General features: G+C 37.6%; 1 protein-coding gene across 1 annotated transcript in view; it reads left to right on the forward strand.

Moving 5' to 3' along the window:
- The first annotated feature begins 5,304 nt into the window (after positions 1-5,304).
- Positions 5,305-25,693, forward strand: part of LOC107581650 (putative sodium-coupled neutral amino acid transporter 10) — a 28,086-nt gene continuing 7,697 nt past the window's right edge. The window contains exons 1-14 of the mRNA XM_016267272.1: positions 5,305-5,521; positions 6,485-6,701; positions 7,016-7,133; positions 7,490-7,535; positions 7,610-7,703; positions 8,564-8,707; positions 9,861-9,986; positions 11,510-11,634; positions 16,876-16,978; positions 20,668-20,850; positions 21,952-22,063; positions 23,445-23,459; positions 24,006-24,085; positions 25,303-25,465. Coding sequence (XP_016122758.1) covers positions 6,612-6,701; positions 7,016-7,133; positions 7,490-7,535; positions 7,610-7,703; positions 8,564-8,707; positions 9,861-9,986; positions 11,510-11,634; positions 16,876-16,978; positions 20,668-20,850; positions 21,952-22,063; positions 23,445-23,459; positions 24,006-24,085; positions 25,303-25,465 — 1,399 coding nt within the window. The 5' untranslated portion in view covers positions 5,305-5,521; positions 6,485-6,611. The remainder of the gene's footprint in view (positions 5,522-6,484; positions 6,702-7,015; positions 7,134-7,489; positions 7,536-7,609; positions 7,704-8,563; positions 8,708-9,860; positions 9,987-11,509; positions 11,635-16,875; positions 16,979-20,667; positions 20,851-21,951; positions 22,064-23,444; positions 23,460-24,005; positions 24,086-25,302; positions 25,466-25,693) is intronic.

Here is a 25,693-nt window from a genome sequence, read left to right on the forward strand (position 1 = left end):
CAGTTACGTTGTCTTTAAAATCCACAGAAGAGCAACGCAGTAGTGTTGTTTCGTTCCTGAATGATTCAGCTTTTGCGAATGAATCGAATGAATGATTCAATGAATCACTTATAAAGACCGTTGGTGATTTTTGAACCGCACACTATTAGTGTGGAATAGTTCTTCCACACTATTTTTACTATGTCTGCTATAGAAAGATATGGTAAATTATAATAGTAGTGTACTTTTATGCGGTTTCGAATTCAGTATGTCATGTGAGCCGTTTAAAAAAACAAAAACAATCAGTGTTTTTAACGAATCCGCTAAATGAATGGTTCAAAAACTCAATCATAACAATCAAGACACTTTTTCACATTTCCGGGTTTCTCGGCAGCGGAAGTCGTGTTAACTTGAAGAGCAGTGAAGGGGAGACTACCACAACTATATTTTTTGCATTCCCATTTGCTCAAATAGGAAAAGAAAAACTCCCCGATAGTGTTTTCATGACTTTCAATACAGGAAAAAATTGAGAGAGACTGATAACGGCAGTCAGAAGAGAGAACGATGTCAAATTTACCGTCCCTCCCATAGACGCTGCATTAGAAACACCCTCGCATTAGCGTTAACTGTTTTTTTTTATCATTTGATGCAAATGTGATATAATACAAAGAATATTGTTAAATAAATAAAACAAATACAAATATGAAAGACCTTAGAGGATTTACGATGCTGATGACCATTAAACGCGTCATCACAGTCTTGAGAAAAGGGTCTATTATAGGCTTATCGATGTAACCTAGCGTTATGATGTACATGTTTTGTATTTATTATATTAATATTATGGCTACATTAGAATAGCACTATACAGATATTGTTAAAAAAAATACAAATTAAAAATACATACATTTACATAATAAATGCCCTCATTACATAATAAATGCCTCCATTCTTTTCACCAGATCAGTTTTACAATTTATCGTGTAACCTATTTTTTTAAATGCATTGTGTAATCTAAACATGCTGAACAATTCAGTGAATAATAATAGTGTTGGGCAAGTTACTCTAAAAATGTAATCAAATTATTGATTACTGATTACTCCTTTTAAAAGTAATCACGTTACGGTTCTGATTACTTTATTTCAAAAGTAACTAGTAATTAGTTACATTACTAGTTACGCTACTTTTTTCTCCATGAAAGTTATGAAATCCCAGCATACACGCTCCCGATAAATATTTGTTATTAAAGCATCAACATTCACAGAACACTGTTATTTTTAACTAAAGCAAGCGGCTGCTGCGTGCATGGTTTGGCATGGCAGAATGCCAGCAAAGAGCGCTGCATTTATAATCTCTTAAAGACATCTCAGTTCATCGCAATCTCACAAATCTCTGTTATAACACAATAAATATATGCATAATAAATCTTTCATAATGTCTACAATTCGTGTGTTATAATGAGAGGATTCGTGAGCACGCAAATGTCAGCACTGCATTGCTCAACGCTGCAAACACGTGTTATAGCCTAAATAGAAACTCTGCATACGCTTGCACCTGTTAATCGTTTATATTTTATATTACTTCATGTTGCTTTTGTGCAATAGATGAATAACAATTTATTTGTTTTAGATATTTTATATTTAGATATTTCTACTTTGCGGGAGTCCCGTGAATCGTTTTATTCTCTACAATCTCTAGATTATAAAACACTGCATTCTGTCAGCAATGTAACGTGGCAGTAACGTATAGAGACCTCGGCCTGTAACTATACTCTAATTACTATTTTGACAATTAATAACGTTAAATTACTCCGTTATTAAAAAAATAATCAAATTACAGTAACTCGTTACTTAGTAATGCATTACTGCCCAGCACTGGATAAGGGTCATAGTCCATAAAAAAGGGGGTTAGGCGGTTATATGGTTATTTGATTGAGGGGTAGAAAGACTGTAAAGCGGGCAAGGAAAGGGGGGTATTCCTGTACCCCATCTGTTCCCCTCAGTCACTACTAAGAAGAAACTTGGCCAGGGATGAGGTCAATCAGAGGGCAGGGGCTGGGTAGCTCACTTGCTGCATGTGAAGTCATGAAAGTCATCTAAAAGAGATTCATTAGTAATGTTAGGGGAGCCCTGGCTGTACCCCACTAATTCCTCAGCAGCTGTGAGCCACATATCTGGTCTGAGCAATGTGCCTGTAATTGGCCGTGTTTCAGTGGGTGGGGCCGAAGTGGGAGGAGCCACTAAAATGATCTGTGATCTATGCTTTTCTCTTTTAAGGCACTGAGCTGCCACTGTTTCCTCTCTTTTTACCATGAGGGATATAATTAGTGAGAAACAGCCAACGCAAATTTCTCAAAGAATTATTGAAAGGCCCGAAAGCGGCACAGAAAGATTTCCAGAAGCATGCGGTGGCCGTTGCTTGTGTAAACTGAGGCCAAATCAAAGCATTTATGGCGTAATATATTATATTTAGAATACACTTTCATCAAGCAAGCCCTAAATGATCCATTAGTTTTACAGAAACCCAAAACCGCCCCAATCACTCCCCACCGCCACACAGGAATGAGGTGCCTTCTTTCTCCATGCAGACACCCCTACCAATTACAATTCGCACATAACCATGTCTCAAAAAAGGATTTTAATTGGAGGTGGGAGCCGACACAGGAGCCCTTTCTGTGCGGGCCGCATCTAACAGGCCCCGCCATTGACCGGACCCTCCAGCCCCCGTGGTTGATATACGGCGGGCTTGTATGAGGATGGCTGTGCATAACTTTGAGAGGAGAGGCTACATAGATCAGCCCATCAGCGCAACTCTTGCCACCCTCCTTTTTTACGAGTCTGAGGGGTTTTTTCCCTGTGTAAAGATTTATGGTGAGTTTTTTCTCTGCTATTTCATGGCTGTTTGAGTGGGGTTAGTTAAGCCCAATTCAACATGAAGACCTGATTGAGATGTACTAACAGTTGGCAGTCACGGGGGTTGGGTACAGCAAAAGACGTAAGGAAAGAGGCAGAGAAATGTTTCAGGCCTATAAAATAGCCGCCTGTCAAGCCGAGATGCTTGCCATGTTTGAGTGGAGAGCAGCTTTTAATGGGGAAAGACAATTTGGCACTCTTTCTGAAAGACTGACTTTCAGTGAGTGCTTCACAGGCATCCAGCGTCTGTACACATGTGGTCAGACAACTGATAAATGGACAGGACAACTAATCTGAAAGGAAAACATTCTCACTTTAATTACCCCCTATCTTTAAGCTGTGTGAAAACTGAAATTATGGCTGTCAGGCCAAGTAAATACTGAATGCACAGCTTTTCCCTTTACAATTGGAATCTTGTGTGTTTGATTGTGTGTGTGAGAGAGATTCGTCCAAAGCATAATAGCAGTATCTGTAACGTAGAGAGATTTAGTCGTTAACGGTGTAAATGTCATTCTGACATTTTTACTGTCCACATCCACATGCCAAGGAGCTGTGCTATGCCTGCGCATGTGTTACTATGAGAAAAATTCCCAACAACGTTGCTGACCCCCACGCATTGACGTGTAGATGTGTCTAAGGCTGTGTTCTGCTTATTTAACAAGAAATATCCATGAAACAATGAACACTGTTTTCAAGCACCAGTTAATATTCTGTGTCATCTCGCAAATGTTCTTCCTAAAGCAGGGCTGGAACCACTATATACACTGGGAGTGATAGAGATCTATCTATGTATCTATCCTATAAGCAAATTTATTTGAAAAATATTCTTAATTCAATTCTCAGGTAAACATAAAACTTGCATATGCAGAACACAATTCAAAGGTTTTTCTTCTAAACAGATCTATCTTTATCACTGAGCCTGTATTTAAAACACACCACCATGGATTTGAAATAGATTTGAAACTAATGATTATCCAATAAGCAAATGATTTGATTTAGTAAATCACATTAAAACAGGTAACACTGGAATAAACAAATGCCGACAGGACTGTTTAGAATACATAAGTAATCGATTAGCGACTGAGCGCTGACAGATTATTGGCACAGGATCATGTATTCGTTTCTTTTATTGAATTCAGCCCTTATCGTTTCAACCAGGCTCCCATTATAAATAGGTCCGACCTTTGGATGAACGGTAGATTGAGGCATTGCACACAAAAAACATCTTTTGTTCCTTTTATTCACAATTATCAACATAATGGCCATTATCTGCAGCCTTTAGCGATGCTGATGGTTAATAGAGAGGGCTTTAATAGATTTTAGGAGGACAAAGGTAGGCAATGTTTAGCTGCACATGTCAGTCTTTTTGTGTGTAGGGAGGTCTGCATTAAAAACTTCATTCACAAGGCTGGTTGATGTGTAATTAAATGTGATTACTGCTGCAGTCTGTGTGTGTCCTTTCTGAGGTCACTCGCACACACACAAGTGCTGCAACTCTCCGTCGCCAGGTTTCATCCCCCTTCCTTGGCTTCCTGAGGAGCCTGTGACTTTGGTGGCTGATGGGAAATTTTGTGCATGCCTGAGCTCACAAAGACTCTCTTTCAGCCGCATACATGCTTGACCTCTCGCAGTTCATCGCCCAGCTTTGTGCTCCCGTGACCTCACGCTGACCAGGGGTTTCCCCTGGAGGTCAGCGGTTCAACCGGGTGCCTGTGTCCAATTTCTTCCTGGCTACAGAATCTCTCCCCCCCACCACCAAATCTGCCTAGCAATCTGCCCACTGTCTCCCCTTCTGCTGCTCGGGCCTATTTCCAATCTTCAGGGATTAGGTGTGGAGTGACAAGACCCTCTGGCCAATGGGCTGACTTGTCAGTTACGTTCGAAGGCCAGTGGTACACAATAGCCAGACTTTTCCTGTCTCCTTTCTAAAACCAGCCCCCCTAAAACAACACACTAAAATCCCCTCCCAGGAGAGCGCATGCCTTATTGGGGAACGCTGGTCCCAACCTCTCTCCTCCAAACACACCAGTACACCAGAGACAGAAGCCTCTGTTGCCCAGATTCCGTGGGGCTCCTCTTGCAGATCAACATCCCTTGTTCCTGTTTCCCTTTCCTGCTCAAATCTCCAAATGAAACAACACTGTGATTCGTCTGTGTAGGTGCTGTTGACAGACTGAGCCATTGATATGATCTCTGCATGCATAAATTCTACACCGTGTGTCAAAGTAAAGCATTGCGGGACTCAAAAGATATTGCAGGGTGTTAGTTACTTTGAAAACAAAATGAACAAACCGTCAACTTCCAATTTCAGCTATATTTGTCAAACAAAAGTGAACTTGACTAACCGTGACAGGCTGTAAGCAGCGTGTAATTCCACTCCTGGCCACTGGAGGCAGCAGGGCGCACTAGTGTCTTTGGTAACGCCACACTGGCAGCGCTGCGCATACTTCCTGGTTACAGATTGGGGAAACAAGGACATTTTTGCATATTTTCTCTCTAAATATTTGTTGAATCTCCTGTAACTTCATACAGAGGGCACACATATAACATGAAGTTTATTTGTAATCGTTTTAAAACAGCCATGAACCGATGGTCACTTATAAATGAATGACTTGGGGAAAAGTGTGGACGTGGTACGTAAACAAACTTATTTATAACCTCCTCATTCTTGATATGGGAAACTTTATAAACGGACAATGTTTACTCATGAGAAATGATAATTGCTTTATTGAATAGCATGTTAAATTAGCAAATTGAAAAGTAGTATACAATAATGACTTCTTCTGGTGTGTATAAAAGTCACATATGCTGTCACATGCACACTGATATTACTCTGATAAATGACATTTTTGTTTTCAACAGTGTTTCAAAACTAAAAGCAAACACAGCATATTTTCTGTGTCTGCTACATGTAAACACAAGCTGCCGTTTCTGATTTTATTGAGTCCTTCAAAAAATCTTCCCACAAATGACCAATCAGTTTGTTCTATGAGTTGTGTAAAAGTACTCAAAAGTGCACCTGACAACACAACTGTTGCCATATGGCAGGACAACGTAAAACACATTTGACAGTTACACTGAATGTTTGTAATCAGTGCAGCAATTTCAGATATGTCGTTTTTAACGTTTTAAGGGAATCAGGTTAGGCGAACATGTCTGTAGACCAACAATAGATAAATGTGTTAAATTTGTTCCAGATGTAATTCTGTAATGACCTGCTTTCCTATAGCATGAAAGGAAATCTTCTATATCACTCAAAATCTAGCATCTTTTGTATATTTCAGAGTCTGTTTGGTATAGAGTTTACTAGTATACATTTGTATTGATTATATAGATTTTTATTTGCTTTGGTTTTCTTTGGTTACTGTTTCCAGAAGCTGTTTGCATTTTTTTTGATCTCGTAGAGCATACAAAATGAATAAATAAGCTATTTAATTGTTTATTAATGGTTTATATATTGCTGTTTTGTATTAAGCTGTATATTCCTCTTTACATATAAAGCATAACACTAGCAAATGAGTACATTTAAAAGTCCCTCAAGTTCAGTAGCGCTGAATGTGATGCTTAAGTTTTTGTTTTCTTCTGCGTCTCCACAGAGCATGATAACGACCAGTTGAAGGACAGCTGCATCAACCTACTTATCTCAATTAAACCTTAGGCCAGTGTGGAAGCACCACACACACCCATCTGGATATTAGAGATCTCAGCTGTCAGAGAGCCAAAATGACTGTGTCAAACTGGGGTCTGATCATGAACGTTGTAAACAGCATCGTGGGTGTGAGTGTCTTGACGATGCCCTTCTGCTTCAAACAGGTAAACGCATGGTTAGAGCTTATGGGAACGTGTGCTGTGTTGTTTTGTATGCTTATAAGAGGATTCCATATGTTGAAATCTGGCATACGGACTTGGAGTTGTTTACGCATTACTTTTCTGGTTAATAATCTGTTAACTGAGGGAATGAAGGGAATCAGAAATTGATAAGCTGCCATTTTAGTTTGTCCACTCTATTTTTTACAAGAATCAGTAAAAGCATGTAACATTTACTTGGGCTGGAATATAAATATATAAGACATCTGTATTTGTCCTTTAATTTTTAGAGCCATTTTTCTTTTTCGTTCTCTCTGCAGTGTGGAATTGTGTTGGGCACACTGTTGTTGTTCTTCTGTTCGTGGATGACCCACCAGTCCTGCATGTTTCTAGTCCACTCGGCTAGTAACACCAAACGCAGGACTTACGCTGGACTAGGTGAGAGTGACTGAAAGCAGCAGACACACTAAGAGGTTTCATCAGTTTCCATCATGATAATGTTTCAAGCATCCTCAGTGTGGATTACAGTGAAATAATTCATTATATTGTTAAATTAGGTGACCAGATTGCAACATCTGTATTTTTTAAAGCAAAATAAAACAGAAAAGCCAAGAACCTACAACACTCCCCTATTGTAGACTGAAAGAGCTCCTGCCACATTAGTATTTGTGATATTAGTGTTATGTTAAAAATTCTAATCAACCCTTTTTGTGGAAGTGGTTAAAAAAAAAAAAAACTGTAATTTTACAAGATAATTTAGCAAGAAGCCTTTTTCTTTCTTTCTCCCTTCCCAGCTTTTCATGCTTATGGAAAACCAGGCAAGGCTCTTGTGGAATTAAGGTAAGAAGACTTTGTGGAGATTCAGCTTCTCTTATTGCTTGTATTATTTACTTGTATTCTCTCTCTGTTTTCAGCATGATTGGCCTCATGTTGGGCACATGCATTGCTTTCTATGTCGTCATCGCAGATCTGGGGTCCAACTTCTTTGCTCAGCTGCTTGGGCTGGAGGTAAAAAAAATAAGCTTTTAGGTTTTCATGTGACTAAAATTATGTTAAATCCTTTTGTTACTCTAACACATTTCTTCCAAATCAATTAATGATAAGCAGTTCCCAGAACTGATCGTTGCCCTTGTTCATAAACCTTCTGAAATGATCAAATCAAAGGCCATTATCTTTAAAAAGAAAAAAAAAAAAAAAAGTGCTGAGCTGTGTGTCATGTAACCATAACAAAATAACTCCATACACTTTTTATAACTTTAGTGTAGATGAGATCACAGTTTCTGTGTGAAAATGAACTTTTTATCACACCTGCCAGTGATGGGTGAATTGAGAAATTTGACTGGTTATAAATATTTCTTGCTGGCCACAAATCTGTATTTTACTTTCTTTTTTTTTTCTTTTTTTTTTTTATAATTGACATAAAACGGGGATTATTTAGCTTTTTTGTTTCATTTTTAGCTGTATAATTCTGTCAAACATAGCTCATTGTGTAACTTGTAGCATCTAATGCAAGATGAGAGATCCTTTTGTTAAACGAGACCAATCACAAAAACATGACTTGTCATAATAGGGATTTTGTTTCTTGTATTCTTGTTTTGGTTGCTTAGTCATTACTGAATATTTAACATATGTTTTCTGGAGAAAAACATTAGGCACCTTTGATGAAATGCTGATGGTAAAATAAATAAAAATAAAGATACTGGCCAAGTGATGAATAAATACAGTTTGCCAATTTTTCCTGTACACTAAAATATGACTAACGTTTTCTCTGTTTTACTATTTGCATAACTATGTGTGTGTGTATGCATATACACATGTAGATAAATAGATATATTAGCCAACAACTGGTTTTCCTTTTGCTCCTTCAGGTGACGCGTAGCATCCGTATCGTGTTACTGATTGCTGTGTCGCTGTTCATTGTGCTACCACTCAGCTTGCAAAGAAACATGATGTCATCAATCCAGTCATTTTCAGCCATGGCACTTATCTTCTACACACTCTTCATGTTCACGGTGAGTCGTTCCCCTTTTCACAGTTCCAAACTTTAACCCTGAAAAATGTAATATCAAATCCCATCAGCACACCCTCATTCAGGTGTAGGCAGTTTTTATATATATGCATATATTCACTATACTTGGTATGAGGAAGTAATTTGATCTTCTAGCATTTTGAGTATATTAAATCTTATTAAAATGTTTTGTAAAGTGTAAGAATGCACTTCAACATGAATTTCAAACACTTCAGATTACAGCTGTTCATTATGGTTGCTTTAAGGTCATGTTTTTCACTTCAAGTCACTTCAATGATGCTGTGTATTAAGTATGTGTGGAATTCATTTATAGCTTTTTTTTTTTTTTTTATGAAATTTTCCCATTTTTTTTGTTCCTTTTGAAGAGTGTAATGTGGTGATTGGCTGTTCTTTTTGTGAATACAATGTGAATATGCTTCACCATGCCAGCAGATTTTCAGTGTTTCTTGTTCTAAATCTGGAAAAGTGTAAAAGTGAAATGCAAGTTCTTAAAGAACTGAAGAGAACCATGACAAAACATTCCGAAACCTTATGCTGAGTTAGTGTTGAACGCAGAATATATACTTAGCTTATATTGAAAATGTTGATATTTTTTTTTTCTGGAATAAGTTTTAGGATGTAAAACAAAGAATGATTAAGACATATTTTAGGTTCTGTAGTATTTCTAGGTCTCTTATTAAATTAGTGAATTTATTATACTGATCATGTAAACTCCATATAGTCAAGTGTTCCATTGCAGCACAAGACTCTCTGGAACTTTCTAAAATCTGGAGAACTCTGATTTTACACAAACTTGTGAAGTTTTCACTGAAACTACTATGCTGATAACGCAATTTGTAATAAAATTGCAATCAATAAATCAGTCAATCATTAATACAATAGAAGTATTTCTACTAGTCATTGATATTGAAGACTTTAAGGTCCTTTAAGTTTTTTTAGTGTGTTGCACAACCTATACAGTTTGTATTCCTTTTATCCATCTCAATGGGGTGTTTTTTTCCCAACCCATTTCTTAGTCTAGCATTTTACCATCTAATTATGTTTTCCCTCTGCCCCCATCTAAACCGCTGCCCCGCCCCCATTCCTGATGCTGACTTCCGACCAACCATCTGATGCTCTGACTTGGCGGCCTATAGATAGTGTTGTCCTCTCTGCGTTACGGAATAATCAGTGGCTCCTGGGTGGAGCAAGTACATCTGTGGCGCTTCAAGGGTGTCATACAGTGTCTGCCAATTATCGCCACCACCTTCTGCTGCCACCCGTAAGTAATCCGCCCCAGAGAACGGACCATACCACTGCCATGGATTCAACTACATTACCCAAAATCCCCTTCCTCCTCTGTCCACCTTCATTCAATCCAAAGCTCTGTTTGTTGGTGCCATCCGGTTCAGGGTATTATTGTGTGAGTGAGTGTGTGAGTTTGTGTCTTGGTGGTAGAATTTATATATGTTGTGTGTCGTTAGCGTTGTCTCAACTTTGGTAATACCCAGCATCCTCTGATATACTCCAGCTAGAATTAAACCCTACGACTGGGTAAGCAGATCTGATAGGGTTGGGATTGGTGGTGATTCTGATGGTTTCACGGGCTGGCGCTCTTGATTTTGAATGGAAATTGGCAAGCTGCCGCAAATGTTTTCTGCAAACGTGTGCAGCAGTCAGATTTTACCCTTTTCACATGCAGCTGCAAAGTTTTGATGTCCTGTAGAGATGAACTGGCATTGAAATTATGCGTGGAAGCTGATCAGTATGATTTGTTTTTCATCCATTAGTTGACAAATTATTTTGTTTTTGATTTTTGTGATATTTGTTTATCCCCTTGAAGGAGTAGTTCACCCAAAAATGAAAATAATTTGCTCACTATAATATTGTTCTAAACCCATATGGTTTTCAAATTAGGCAGTTATTTACTCTGTGTTTTTTTTTACACTAAGTTATCATATATAGAACCAATCAAAAGTTTGGGGCCAGTTTTTTTTATTACTACTTTTATTCAGCAAGCATGCATTAAATTGATCAAATGTGACAGTAATGTCAAATAGAGTAAATCTATTTAAAATGCTTTTTATAAACTTTCTATTCATCAAATAATCATGAAAAAATTAATCACAGTTTCCACAAGAATATTAAGTAACTTTTTAATATTGATAATAAGAAAGATTACTTGAGAACCAAATCAACATGTTGGAATGACTGGACCATGTGACACTGAAGACTGGAGTAATGGCTGCTGAAAATTCAACTTTTTCATCACAGGAATAAATTACATTTTAAAATGTAGAAATATAGAAAACAGCTATTTTAAATTATTCTAATATTTCTAAAATATTTTTACTGTGTTTTTGATCAAATAAATGCAGCCTTGGTGAGCATAAGAGACAACTTATGAGAATATCTTGCCAACTCCAAAATTTTTAATGGTAGTGTAGTTTCAGAAGATTTGGAAACAAATTATATGGATCAGTTTTATGATACTTTGATATCAGTGTCTTTTTTTCTGAGCATTTGAGTGTCCAGCACATGGTCCATAATGTTTAATTTTGTGTTCCATGCCAAAATAAAGACATACCGGTTTGGAACGACATGAAGGTGAGTAAAAGATGACAGAATTTAAATTTTAGGGTGAACTATCCCTTTAAAAAGATTACAGGTTCTCCATGTACTATTCATTGTCAGTCTAAGGGTCTTATCTCAGCATCATCACTGCCCTTCTCGTGGTCTTTTTTTCTCCCTCTGCCCTGTCTTCATGGGATGATCTGTAACCCTCCTGCTCTCCCCTTCACCACAGATGGTGCTCTCCTCCTTCAAACACGGCCTCCTCACTGGCCAGTGGCTGAACAAGGTCATTTACGTTCGGTGGGACGGCGTCTTTCGCTGCATCCCTATCTGTGGCATGGCATTTGCCTGTCAGTCGTAAGTACTCCGCAATCCTTGCACCGCCTCCCTCCTCCTTTCTGACGCCTGAATAAGGCCAGTAAGGTTTAATGTAGGGCTCCATTTTCATGGTACGAAAAGACATCATGGCATTCCTTGAACTCAAGAGCTAATGCACCTAATACAAGTGTGTTTGCCCTGAGAAAATGGAGAACCTTTTTAGTAGACTGATACATTCTGATGGTGCTCAGCTTATGCTGTAACTGTATTCTTTATCCAGTTGAGTGTAGCACTAACCTGCGTGGAATGTCTAACTTTTTGTCTTCTGTGTATATTTTGTATCCTATTCTTAACACTAACTCTGTTCCTTAAAGGCGTAATTTACCCCAAAATGAAAAATCTGTGATCATTTAATCAGTCATGTCATTCCAAATCTGTATGATATTCTTTCTTTTATGAAGGTAAAGACCAACATTTAAGTTTTTATTCACTGTTTGTCTTACTTCTGCCATAGCTTTAAAATCTCTTTTGCACATGTGCATATTGAAAACTTGCCATCTCAAAGCGTGTTGGAAGAAAAGTCATACAGGTTTGGAATGACAGGTGAGTGAAAAATTAGTTTCTTTTATGAGTGAACTATTCCCAACCACGAAAGGCCTCTTTGCCTTTTTAACGTGTTTGAATAGCTTGGGTTTTCATAGCAATAATAGGCTGACCCACAAGGTTGTCTTGATTTATTTCATCAGTTGGCAGCTTGTCAGATCTGCATACAGTTGAAATATTAGTGCGTTCTGATACAAGCATTAATGATTCATAAACATGGAATGATGAGTTTTTGCACCTTATTATAGTTCATTCATAAAGAACTCATCGTGACCGGATCTTCCCCTGATGAATTCAACCAATGTGCACTGACACAGTCTTTATTTGTATTATGTTTGAACTCTGATATGTTGTGGGTGTACCATAAACTAATGTTGAGCTCATAGTTAGCATTGTTCCAGGTCTTTGATACTGCTGGGAGACTTGTGACCAGTGTTTTTTGACTTTGATAAAGATCACATTCTTTTTCTCTATCTTGACCTAATTTCATGTTTCTTTTCTTTCCTTTTCACTAGCTCAAATATACTAACCATGCAGGGAGATTGGTATTCTCAGTGTTTACCAGGTTATGTAATCTCAAATTTGGCCAGGGAGAGTCATTGACTCACTTTTCTCTGTTTCTTATCTTTCACAACATTAACACCATTCACCAATGTCCATTGATCTTCCACTCCCAGTTCCTTCAGCTCTTCTTTTCTCTTTTTTAAGTTTAATTTCTTATTGTGCAAATCATTTCCACTGTAGTTTTACTATATCCACATCATAATACATCAAATCTTTACCATGCATATATGGTTATCGTAGTTTTACTTAGTTGACCTGTCTAATATTATTTGTAAAATTTATGTTTTTTGTAAACAATTAAACTAAGTACATCCAGGGAAATTAAGTGTATTCATATAATTATATAAACACATTCACATGTTCCTTCACAAATATATATATATATATATATATATATATATACATATACATACATACATACACACACACACACACTAGCTTTCAACATTTTGGGGTCGGTAGTATTTTTAAATACTTTTGACATAAGTCTTTAAGTCAAAGCTACAATTATTTGATCAAAAATACAGTAAAACAGTAATATAATCTCGAAAAAGAAAATTTTTCTTTTTTTTTAAATATATTTTCATTTTCGTTCACATTTTTATTTCTAATTTTATTCCTGTGACAACAAAGCTAAATTTTCAGCAGCCACAACAATCTTCCAGTGCCACCTGGTCCTTTAGCCATTTTAATATGCTGATTTGATTAAGAAACATTTCTAATTGTTATAAATGTTTGTAAAATATTCTCAGACAAAAACATCAATTTGTGACAAACAATAGCTTTTATCCACACAATTCTCTTAGTTAAATATACATAGAAGGTTCCTTCTATTATCCTTAACATGGTGCTTGTGTTTGTGTCTGTCTGGATATTAATGTGTTTGGAAGTGAATAGAATTGAGGTGACTGAGTGTGCAGATGCCAGCACAAATGTGTGTGTGTTGGAGAGTGAGGGTGTTGGGGTGGAGGAGGTGTCAGTGTTGGATTCTGGTGTGGATGAGGTAATGCGGCTCTTGAAGCTTACTGTGACTCCCCCTTTATACACACACACACACACACACACACTCTTTCTCTGAAGGATGATGAGTGATGTTTGGCTGTGCCTTCTTGGCCGGCATTGACATACAATGCCACTTACACCCGATCATTAGAAGAGCGAGATGGCGCGACGTGACCTCCGATCCGACCACAAACAGTTCCTGTCAACACCTACATTTACCCATCAATTTACATTTATTACTTTAGTACATTTAGTATGAGCTCTTTTTGATGCCAAATTGAATCTTTAGAGAAAAGTTGACCTGGTTGCTCTTTTGACTAAGAACAGATACGGTTCATTGAACAGCAGCATTCTGGGTCCACTGGCACCCTTATACGGCTCCCGCTTAATGTGTAAATTCCACTGTAATGTGTTATTCCTATGGTAAAATTGTCATGTCAGATTACACAGCATCAAGTCACTGGTTCACAGCTTTAGGTGTTATGAAGGGATCATTTTAGCAATATTATAAAATAATTATTATGTCAACACCTGGTAGAGGTGTATAGAAAGTGCAGTGGGACTGTAGCATCCCTGATCTTCCCCCCTCCACACACACTGTAATTTCATCAGGAATAGCTTTTTGGGGACTTTTCTCTTCATTCATCAGGAATGGCTTTTCTGGGGTCCTTTCTCTCCATTTTATCGCACTGAATTCTATATATCTATGTAATTCTAGTCGTCTGTCTGTCTGATTTCAGACATACTAGTTGTAGAATTCTGAATTCTATTTTTCATCCATGTCATGGCTGACAACATGAAAGGTATTGTCAAAAAGCTTTTGGAAGCTGGAGGACTATAAAGACTAAAACTTAAACAGAAGGAAATTATCAAATTAAATTTGTGAGGGAAATACCAGGGCTTGCATTGCAAGTAAAATCAGATTTTAGACTTTGGTTCTGGGTAAATGGCGCCTCAACAGTGACTTGTTTTCTGCTAGTTGTATATGAGAATCAACAGTTGGGTGGCAAATGTTGTCAGCAAATAAGTGTTTCCTTGGAGAAACAAAATTAGCATTTTTTTAATCCGAATCCTGAGACAATTGTAGAGATTTGTGCAATACAGTATACAAATAAATGTTAGAATGCCAACTTCCATTACATTTTGAATGGCAAACATTCTATCAACGTGTTATCATTCATTACCATTAAAATATTTGATCAAAATACAGTAAAAAACATGAATACTGTAAAATATTACTACAACTTAAAATAACTGTTTTCTAATTTAGTACATTTTAAGTGTAATTTATTATGGAAAAGCTGCATTTTCCGAAGCCATTATTCCAGTCTTTGGTGTCACATGATCCTTCAGAAATCATTTGAATATGCTGATTTGATGCTCTAGAACAGGGCTGTCCAAACTCGGTCCTGGAGGGCCAGTGTCCTGCAGAGTTTAGCTCCAACCCTAATCAAACACACCTGAACCAGATAATCAAGCTCTTATAGGCATACTAGAAACTTCCATTCAGGTGTGTTGAGGCAAGTTGGAGCTAAACTCTGCAGGACACCGGCCCTCCAGGACCGAGTTTGGACACCCCTGCTCTAGAAACATTTCTTATAACTATCGATGTTTAAAACCATTGTACTGGTTAATGTTTTTGTGGAAACCATGATATAGTTTTTATTCTGATGAATAGAAAATAAAAAATAGCATAAATGTTTTGCAACATTATAAATGTCTGTCACTTTTGGTCCATTTAATGCTTCCTTGCTGAATAAAAGTATTAATTTGTCTCTTAAAAATTTTTACTGACCCCAAACTTCGTAGTGGTAGTCAGTGAGAGATTTTCAAACATCAAACTGAGTTTGAATGGAAAATGAATGCTTCAGCAATATCAAAACTGCTGTGTTGCTGTGTTTTAATGAATAAGTGAAAAATTAAAAAATAAATACACATAAAATGTAGAAGTCTACATAGACGTCTCTCTCTCTTTCCCACTGCTCTGGTTTTTATTGCGAGTGAGTTCCATCTATGAGACAGACTGGCCTTTGGTCTGAGATCAGGCGTTGGCTTAAAAAGCCCAGAACGTGGTACTGTATATATCCTAATAAAAGCAGGAATGGGCTCCGACTGTGTCTACGAGAGCTGTGAGTGGGCTGAGAGCAGGAGAGCCCGAACAAAAGCCCATACTGCCAGAAATTTTATAACATGCTAAAGTCTGACTAGCACTTGTCGCTAATATATAGCCATTGTAAATTCCCCATTTAATGTTTTGCTGGCGTCTGGTTTTATTGGTTGTCCTGATGACAGACATCGATTTTTTTTTCCTGCTCTTTTTGTAGCTGTTTTTTGTTTCTCAGTGATACTGAACCCTTTATCAGTGCTCGTTTCATCCAATTCGACTCTCCCTCCTTCCCACCCTCCCTCCATTTGTCTTTTGTATGTCTGAAATGCGTGATGGCCTTTCTATATTAAATTCCTGCTTCTCTTGCTCTCTTGCATGTTTATGTCTCTAGAGTTCAAACGCACAGTTCAGTATGTCCTTATGCTAAATAATGATTATACTGTGACTGGTCAGTTTGAGTTAACCAATAAATAAGCATTTATGTGATTTCACATGATGTTATATTTGTTATATTTTGTCATAACGTTACTATAAATATGAATGCTTTGGGTTTAATGCAAGTCTGTAGACTTTATCTGTGACATGCTGTCGATTATAATATGTTGTCTCTTAGTTTATAAAAACAAAAATCAAGTTTACTTTAAACACATTGGATCAGTCCATTGTAAAAGGGGAGACCTGATATGCACAAGGACACAAGAAATGGACAATTGACAAAATCAAATATTCACCCACAAGAATTACATCAGTTATGTACAGTACAACTAAATGTTCTTCCTCCTAGAACCGTAACCCCTGTTAATGAATGATTAAGACATCTTTACACCTCAAATAACAGACATTTTTGAAAGAACTAATATAAACGTTTTATCAAAATATGAGCTTTTTAAAACATTGTTTTCAGCAGTAGTAATCGACAGTATGTCATAATTGTAACTTTTATTGACCTACTTTAATGTATGCATCTTGAGCTTGATGTATATAAAAAGCTTTTTCTTCCACAGGCAAGTATTGCCCACTTACGACAGCCTGGATGAGCCCTCGGTGAAGAGAATGAGCACAATATTCACCTCTTCGCTCAACGTGGTCACAACCTTCTACATCACAGTAAGTGTGTGAGACCATTCATTAACTGCTAACTGATAATCAGCAGCTTGTTGAGGCTGATACAATAACCATTCAATTTATTTTTGTGTTTTAACCTTTTCAACTGGAGTGACTAGTTAAATAGCTAATTATTTAGTCACGGGTTGATATAAAAGCTTAAAATCTTGCCAAAGCAATCTGAACAGCTCTTATCTGTTGCTTTTTAATTTGCTGACAAATGAGAAAGTGCTCTTTCATAATTATTATAATCATATTTCATAGGAATTAATAAAAATATCTTACACATCGGATAGTCATGTCATATGACATATGACAAATGTCATAAGTCTTAAGTTTTCCACAAAAATATTGAGCTGTTTTCATTAATAATTGTTAATCTTTTTTAACATTGATGACAATAAGAAATATTTCTTGAGCACCAAATCAGCATATTAGAATGATTTGTCTGAGGATCAAGTGACACTGAAGACTGGTGCCATCACAGGAATAAATTACATTTTACAATTGATTAAAATAAAAGTTATTTCAAATTGTAATAATACTTCACTAATACTAATACATTACTGGTTTACTGTATTTATGATCAAATAAATGCAGCCTTAGTGAGCATAAGAGATTTTTTCAAAACTGACCCCAAACATTTTATCCATAGTGTAATTTTTATATATATATATATATATATACACACACAAACTGTAGTGAGTAGAAAAATGTATAACACTTGTAGCTGCTCTGTCCTTATTGACTCCTGGGAGCATGTGCCTCATACACGGTAAAAAAATGAGGATTCAAGGATGGTAGAGTTGTTGTCTGCTAATGTTCTTACTCTTAGATCCATATCCGGCCCCACAGGTGATTGCCCTTCCTCTGTTGTGGGTGGTGGGTGCACACTGATACCCTGGAATGTCCTCCCGGTTCTCTTTCGGAGCTCAGAGGAACAGAGAGAACTCAGACGATGGGGTCAGACTGACTGGCATGTTTTTCTGTGACCCACGTGCACCGACACGCTCCATCAACATCAAATGCTGTTTCTCTTTTATTCCTTCATAAATATTTTCAGGGCCACTTTGTGTGGAATGTGATTTAAGACATCGTCAGAATGTTTCTGCTCCCCATTCTCTTCTCTGAAAGCTGGAGTATAAACGTTACCTTGAGAAATAATATTGCTTGTGATTTTTTTTTTTTGGAGTGTTCTTTGTATTCTACTTTTATATTTAATCATCTTTTTGCTTTTTTTCTCTTTGAACAAAAGCTGAATTGAATCAGGGGAGGATTTGTAGAATAGAATAGAGAGGGAGGTTTGTGGTGGGCTCAAGGACTTCTGTCTGGTGTTGCTACTGAAGGGAACCTTTTCCTCTGTGGATGAATCAAGGCCAGCAAGGTCGGAGAAGGAAGGCACTGCTTTGTTTCTCTGTAGAGAGGGCCTTCAGGGGGTCGACAGACTTTAAAGACCTTTGAAAAGCAGCTTGCTATTTTTCATCACATAAAAACAATATCATTGCACAGTCAGGAGGTGTTGAGAGGTCATCAAAGAGACAAGGAAAGAGACATGGATTTCTGTTGGACTGCTTCTGTACAATGCCATAAGTAGTATTAGGGCTGCCAAAATGGATGAAACTAAATTCAATTTTTTTTAACTTAATTATTACCAAAATTCGAATTATATTTGAATTTAAAATGCATAATTTCAGTTAGGGTGAAGAAAACCTTTTAGCTTCTCTCCTGAGGCCACAAGAGGGCGCATCGAGCAAAATATTACTAATGCACGTTTATTCAAAGCATAAGATGACATGACTATCTGTGAAAAAGAGTGCATGATGTTTAAAATAATGTTTATAAACCAATTATAATTAAGTTGCTTAAACAACTATAAACAAAACAGCATCATGTATGTATGCATAGTTTAATACAAAGGGCAAAAAGCCAATCACACAGAGTACATTTTTCATTTAAAAACGCGAGTTGCAGTGGGATGGGGAAAAAACTTGCCATAAAGTCTCGATATATGTTTTTTCAAAGTTGTACTTGCATTAATTTTACATGGCTTTCTAAACATGCGGCTCTTTTGTGCGAGATGCGAGTGCACCGTTGATAGATATCCCTCTAGAAAATGCGTGAAATATGCGTTCTGTGTGAACGGCTTAGTTTCAGTTTTGACGTAAACAAGATCTTCTCCGCATTTATGTTCTCTTTTCCCGCAATATTTGTAATTAACAATGCAGCAGTGCCGCATCTAATGGCTTCAACTGGATAGGCTAACAAAAGCATAAAATGGAATGACACTTACATCGTCATCTCATCTCGTGCGCCACTGATAAGGCTGCCTACTTAACGCACAACTAAAATTCAAATGCAACATTTTTGCATTCGAATGTGAATTTTTATTTTAAATTCTACAAATATTCGAACTTCGAAAAAAAAAATTTGACAGCCCTAAGTAGTATTAGTCCTGATCGTTTCAAGCTGGATCAAGTGACCCTGTATGAAATTATATTTGTTTGCTCAGACTTACCACATACTGAAGTGGAAAGTCAATGTAGAAGATTGTTTTCCCTTGTTTGCATCCAAACAAACATTACTTTAGATCTGAGTTGTGATCCAACTTTTTGAATAAAAAAACTGCATTGAATATCTTTAAACAGGGACTGTGCTGAAATGCAAAATTTTTTTTGATGATTTTTAATTTAACATAAAAATTTCTTAAAACAACATTTGTTGTTTTAACATCGCATGTATTTGTTGGTACATGCGATGGCGCTGCAGACGGCAGCCTCAGTGTTTGGCTCTCCAGTGTTTGTACTGTTTTTGTTCGTTTTTCCTGTTTTTTTGTTTCTCAAACACGATCAGTTTTACCAGGGATGAGCTGCTGAACATTCGGCAGAACACAGCACACAATCTTCTACCGGATTTCGTTTATTCGGACGTTTTGCTGAACGTTGTAGTCGGCGGAGCTACTGCGCTGATCAAACGCTTCAGGACGCGCAGACGGGGGAAGCGAGCCGGCGTGCTCGTGAAGCGCGGATTCAGGACGCCGTTGCCGAGCATTCATATGGCGAATCTCCGCTCTCTACCCAACAAAACGGTTTGCCATCTGGTCGGCGTTACAGAGCACCGAATACCAGGACAGCCAGGCACAAGAACAGTTTCTTTCCCCAGGCAATCTACCTCATGAACAGTTAATGTCCTCCCATTGTGCAATTAAAGTACAGTATGTGCAATAACCTTATAATTATTTATCACCCTAAACCCTAGTACATCCCTACAACTTATTTAATTTTATTCTCTTCCTATTCCATCTATACCACACCTGTACATACAATTTATTCTTTTTTTGTGGTTTATATTTATGCATGTGTATTTTATTCACATCTCATTTTTATTATCTGTGTTGTCGTTGTCTCCGCTTGTGACACTATAACAAATTCCTTGTATGTGCAAACATACTTGGCAATAAAGCTCATTCTGATTCTGATTTGTGCTCAGAAAAGAATAAAGCAATACTATAACATAACTTCATGATCCAATCAAATCCTGTTGAATAAAACCAAGTCTTGCCTTACATTATTTCTTATCTGATATTTAGGTTTTAATTGAAAATGAATGCTGTTTGATATTGTCTTGAGTATTATGCAGATTTGTTCTTCATAAGACTGAAACGCTTAACTATGCTTTGTACTGTATTCCTCTAGGTGGGGTTCTTCGGTTATGTGAGCTTCACAGATAACATTGCCGGGAACGTACTGATGAACTTTCCATCAAACCTGGTAACGGAAATGATCCGTGTGGGCTTCATGATGTCTGTGGCTGTGGGCTTTCCCATGATGATCCTGCCCTGCAGACAGGCTATCAACACCATGCTATTCGAGCAGCAGGTAACAGTTTTACAAAGACAGAGGTTTTTAAATTTTTGATGCCATGCACCCCCAAATATGAAGTTTCCCTTGCGACCGAGCCCCTTCCTAAAATGTATAGATAGCAATATATGTTTGTATATAAAAATCTATTTATACTGTAATATATAATATTATAAACATGTCAAATATTATATTGCAACAATATTATTATTAATTATTTTTATTATTTTATAGTTTTACATTTTTCTACACCATTTTTCTCACTAAACTGCATTTACCAATTACGTTTGAGATCCTGAATGAGATACTGAGTGTGGACAAGGATTTACCTATAATAAAGTAGAATTGAGACTGTCAAAAGTCCCTGTGATGTGTATTGTGACTGGTTGGAACTGGTTGTACACATCCCCGTTTGCCCACCAATTTAACCTACAAAATATACCCATTTTTTAAACATCCCATAATTCTTGGCCCATGTTTAAAATAATTTACTTGGCACCATCTGGACATTGTCTGGACAAACTCAGGTGTCTCCTTCCTGATGCACATAAACTGCACCAGCTGCAGAAGTATTTTGCTAAATTTAATGGACTCAATAAAGACTTCATTGAGCCTAACATATTTACACAGGGCTGATGTCAGACCCCAAGTCTGGTCTCAGTCAGCATGCATTTGCCTGCTCTGTCCCTCAGTATAGATCCCTTGAGTTCCAAAGTCTCCTTCCACCGCTCAGACACTCGTGATCCAGCCTCCACGGCCAGCAGACTGCTGGGGCACTGAGAGATTCAGGAGGAAATAAAAAGGGCTGGATTGATGACAAAAGGTCCAAATCTCCTCCATAAACCATCCAAGACATTGGCTCGCTGTCTCACCACCGCTGCCACGCTGAATCAGCTCAAATCACGGCTAGATTCGCGGTTGGGCGAAGGGTTTTATGCTGTCGTTAAATCTGGCATTTTGACAACAGAGCGGAGGGGGTTTATGACGCTTACATGCCAAACCCAATATCCTTACATGCATTTCACTTGTTCAGCTATAACAGAGGCTTGGAGAGCAACATGTGTGCCTGGAATCTAGTAACAGGTTTGTGAAAGTACTCTGTTTGTCTCTGTTTTTCAGCAAAAGGATGGCACCTTCGCTGCAGGTGGGTATATGCCACCCCTTCGCTTCAAAAGCATCACTCTTTGCATCGTTTTTGGCACCATGTTGGGCGGCATCCTCATTCCTAATGGTAAGTCTGTTTGTGTGCCCACATATGTTTTACTCTCCCTAATACCCCTATGATGTCATACCCCACTTCATCTCCCCTTTAAAATATCTCTCTGTCAATCAATCCTTCCTCTCTATACTGTCCATTCATTATCAGTGGAACAGGATAATAAAGGTGTGTTTTAGGCAAAGGTGGGGTGGGCCATGTTTTATTCATTCTTCATGGAGATTGGCTGTCGCTGGCTTAGGCTCCATTTGGCTCAGTGGGCCCAATTAGACTAATAGAGAAGGGAAGGTGAGACTCGCAGAGACGATTGAATGGGGTAAAGGCGTAGCTCTGTCCTCCATGATGGCTCCGCTGGCCACCGGCGTGTCCTCACGGCCACAAATCCAACCATAGGGAAGCAGACACTGCAGGGCATAAATTTGAGTAAAACAATATGGATGCTCTCAGGATGAAATACACCCCCTGGGCCCACTGCCCAGCCTTGCAACACAAGGGCAGCGTGGAGGAAGGATGGTAGGAGGCAGATAGAAGGATGAGGGGGGAGCGTGTGATGGAGCGGTCTGGGGAGAAAGACTGATGGAGGATGGATGTGGTGATTCAGGAGATGAGATGGTGTAGATTGCCTGTGCCATTTTTTCCAGTTTAAACTGCCTCCTCATGCTGGGTCTGAATATAGTGCAGGTTGGAATAGATTTGCACACTTACTTACTGTTTTATTTTGGTTTATATCTTAGAGCAAATAGCCACCTTAGGCTGCAGTGTTACAGTGATTTTTAAAACTGTTAAAATGGTGTTATATTACTTACAGCATGTCAAGGTAAGTTTAAATATAGGCCTAGTAAAAACAAATCAGATAATATTACCTGTTCATGTTATCAAGTTAGCTCAGGCTTGGGTTTAATAGGAAATGTTTCTTGAGAACCAAATCAGCATATCAGAATGATTTCTGAAGGATCATGTGACACTGAAGACTGGGGTAATGGCTGCTAGAAATTCAGCTTTTGTTTTTTCAAAAACATTTTTAAAAATCGGACCTCAGTTTTTTTTGTTTTTTTTTACTATTTATCTTGAAAAATATTTTTCAAACTTTATTTGGATAAAATGATTAACATTTACACTCACATGTATTCAATAACAAGGAAGAGGTTATTTGTTTTTGCTTAATTACATCACCAGACATTTTACAAGTCATTTGGAACTTTTAAGTTTAGAGAGAGTATTATGACCAATGATTGCAAGTAGAAATTTGCTAGCATTAATTGGCAGTGAATGATTATAAATCTTAATTGCATAATTCTGACACCAGTCTATTCTTCCAAGTAATATAGTTCATTAGCCTTACCTTTGTTTTGGTTTTGTACCATAGTAAATAAATATGTTTGTGTGTGTGCCATAGTGGAGACCATCCTGGGTCTGACATATATATATATATACATAAAACACTTATTTTAATAATATTTCACTATTTTATTTGACAGTTTTTCAAATAAATGCAGCCTTGGTGAGCATAAGAGATTTTGTCAGAAACAAATCTTACTGACCCCAAAGTTTTGAATGGAAGTGTAGTTCTTTAAAACAAAAAGGGCAAAGAATCTAAAGAGAGTACATACATTTTGTCTGTTACTGATGTGATCTGAAAGAAGAATGCACTGGAATTGTTTGTCAGGGAGAAAAGGCAGCTGATCCTCTCTTTTTGTAATGGAGTTTGTCATTAATTTTGATATCCTGCGAGTGCATTGACTTGCTGTGTGGAATCATTCCCACAGTGTGTGTGCTGGCACTGTGCCTCGGGCTGTGCCCCCTCCGTCTCCTGCCCAAATTACAGATGCCTTTACTCTTTCACAACAGAGTGAAAGCAACTTAGGTGATGTGTAACCACAATGCTGATGTCATCCTCATCACTTTTATGTTGTGTGGTTTGCGAGCAGCCAACATACTGATGTTCATTGTTCTTTAGTGCCAACTATGCCACACTTCCATGCCTATGAGTCTCTGCCCACAGGGTTACTTCCCAAACACTGGAGTCCACCCAAATGGGTGGCGTTCCTGATATTGGGGCAAGGACCATTCCAAAAGAGCTTCTTGTCATTATGAGCACAACAGATGTTTGTGTTGGCATGAGTGGATGATGCCACTCTGCCATGTCTCATGCCAAGCAGCCTGACATGCCCAGGTCCACCACTGCACAAGGAATAACCTCAGATCAGGGGCAGAGGAACTGGGAGGGGCATACTTTAATAGATTTCATCAGCGTTTGGGGCACCATTAATGTGACTGTAGGACATTATTGTAGATTTGATGCCAGCGACACCCTTGCCAGCTTTGTATATTGAATTTTAAACTAAAATTAAATGTGCACTGATTCTATAGGAATTTAAACGGTTCTATGAGGGGATGGGGAATAAATGAATAAATTATTTTAAATGATTCTATCGTTTATTGATTTGAATCAAATCACAGATTTGTTTTTCAAACAAAAAGGTGAACGTCAACTGTGAGAGTAGAGTAACACTGGGGCAGTTTAGAGAGCGCACACTTCACTGCATGAGCAGTGGAGTATTTTTGGAGGAAAAACATACATCCTTCCCCATTTTCAGTTAGGGCAAGCGTTTTTCTTCTTTTTTATTTTTTTAATGCATTTAAAAATATATTTTTTATAATTTTTATTACTATTTTATTTACCAGTTTAAACTTTATATTAGTAGTAGGACAGTTTTTTTTTTTTGTTCCGAGTAGTTTTACCATTTGTCTCAGGGCTACAGTCAGCTTGAATGGCATTTGTGTCATAATACTGAGTTGAATAAACTGGGAATAAAAAGAACATAAATTTCATGGTTTACATTTGATTCAGTGTTTTGTTTTTTTGTTTTTCTTCAAAACATATTAAACTGTTTATCACAGTAAAATAGAATCAAATCTATGCATATATCGAATCGAAATTGGATTTAATATGGACAGTTCTGACCCCAAGAATTTAAATGTGTGATTTCAAACAATTACCACCTCTAGTTTTAATAAACGTCATAAAAACGTCAAATTATCTGTTTATATATGTAATATTTAACAGATATTTATATATTTAACTTGCTGACATTGTGATAATTTCCAGCATTTTTTTCTCATGCACATTAGACTTTTGTTTTTGTTCATTATAATCTACGGAGTTACACCACTTTGAAGTTTTTTTGGTTAGAGGACCATATACACTAACTTTCTTTTCTCTTTTAATTTCTCCCTTCATTTCTTTTTTAAAGCTGGTTCTGTGGGTTGGTCTCGGCATCCTGCTCATCAGTACCTTCACCACGCTGTCCATTTCCTCCAACGAGCCACAGAAATTAAACCCCCCTCTGGATGTCCCTGCAAAAACTGAGAACAAGCCTCCCATCCTCATTGCCCCTGAGATGCCTGAAGTACAAGGTACATCTATGCTTTATATTTATGAAGTTATCAGTTGACATGACACAGAATGGAAAAGGAAGTTCTGAAAGGGACAAGGTGAAATGAATGAGAAAATGAGAAAGAACAGTGAAGGAGCACAAATGATGAGCTCCAGTAGCAGGCCTCTCATTGAATCAGTGACCTGAATGACGCCCTTCAAACCTGAGCACTCGCTGTCCCAGAGCAGCAGTGAAACGGCCGGTGGCA

This window comes from Sinocyclocheilus grahami, unplaced genomic scaffold (genome assembly GCF_001515645.1).
Source record: "Sinocyclocheilus grahami isolate Dianchi unplaced genomic scaffold, SAMN03320097.WGS_v1.1 scaffold36.1, whole genome shotgun sequence".
NCBI classification, from domain to species: Eukaryota; Metazoa; Chordata; class Actinopteri; order Cypriniformes; family Cyprinidae; genus Sinocyclocheilus; species Sinocyclocheilus grahami.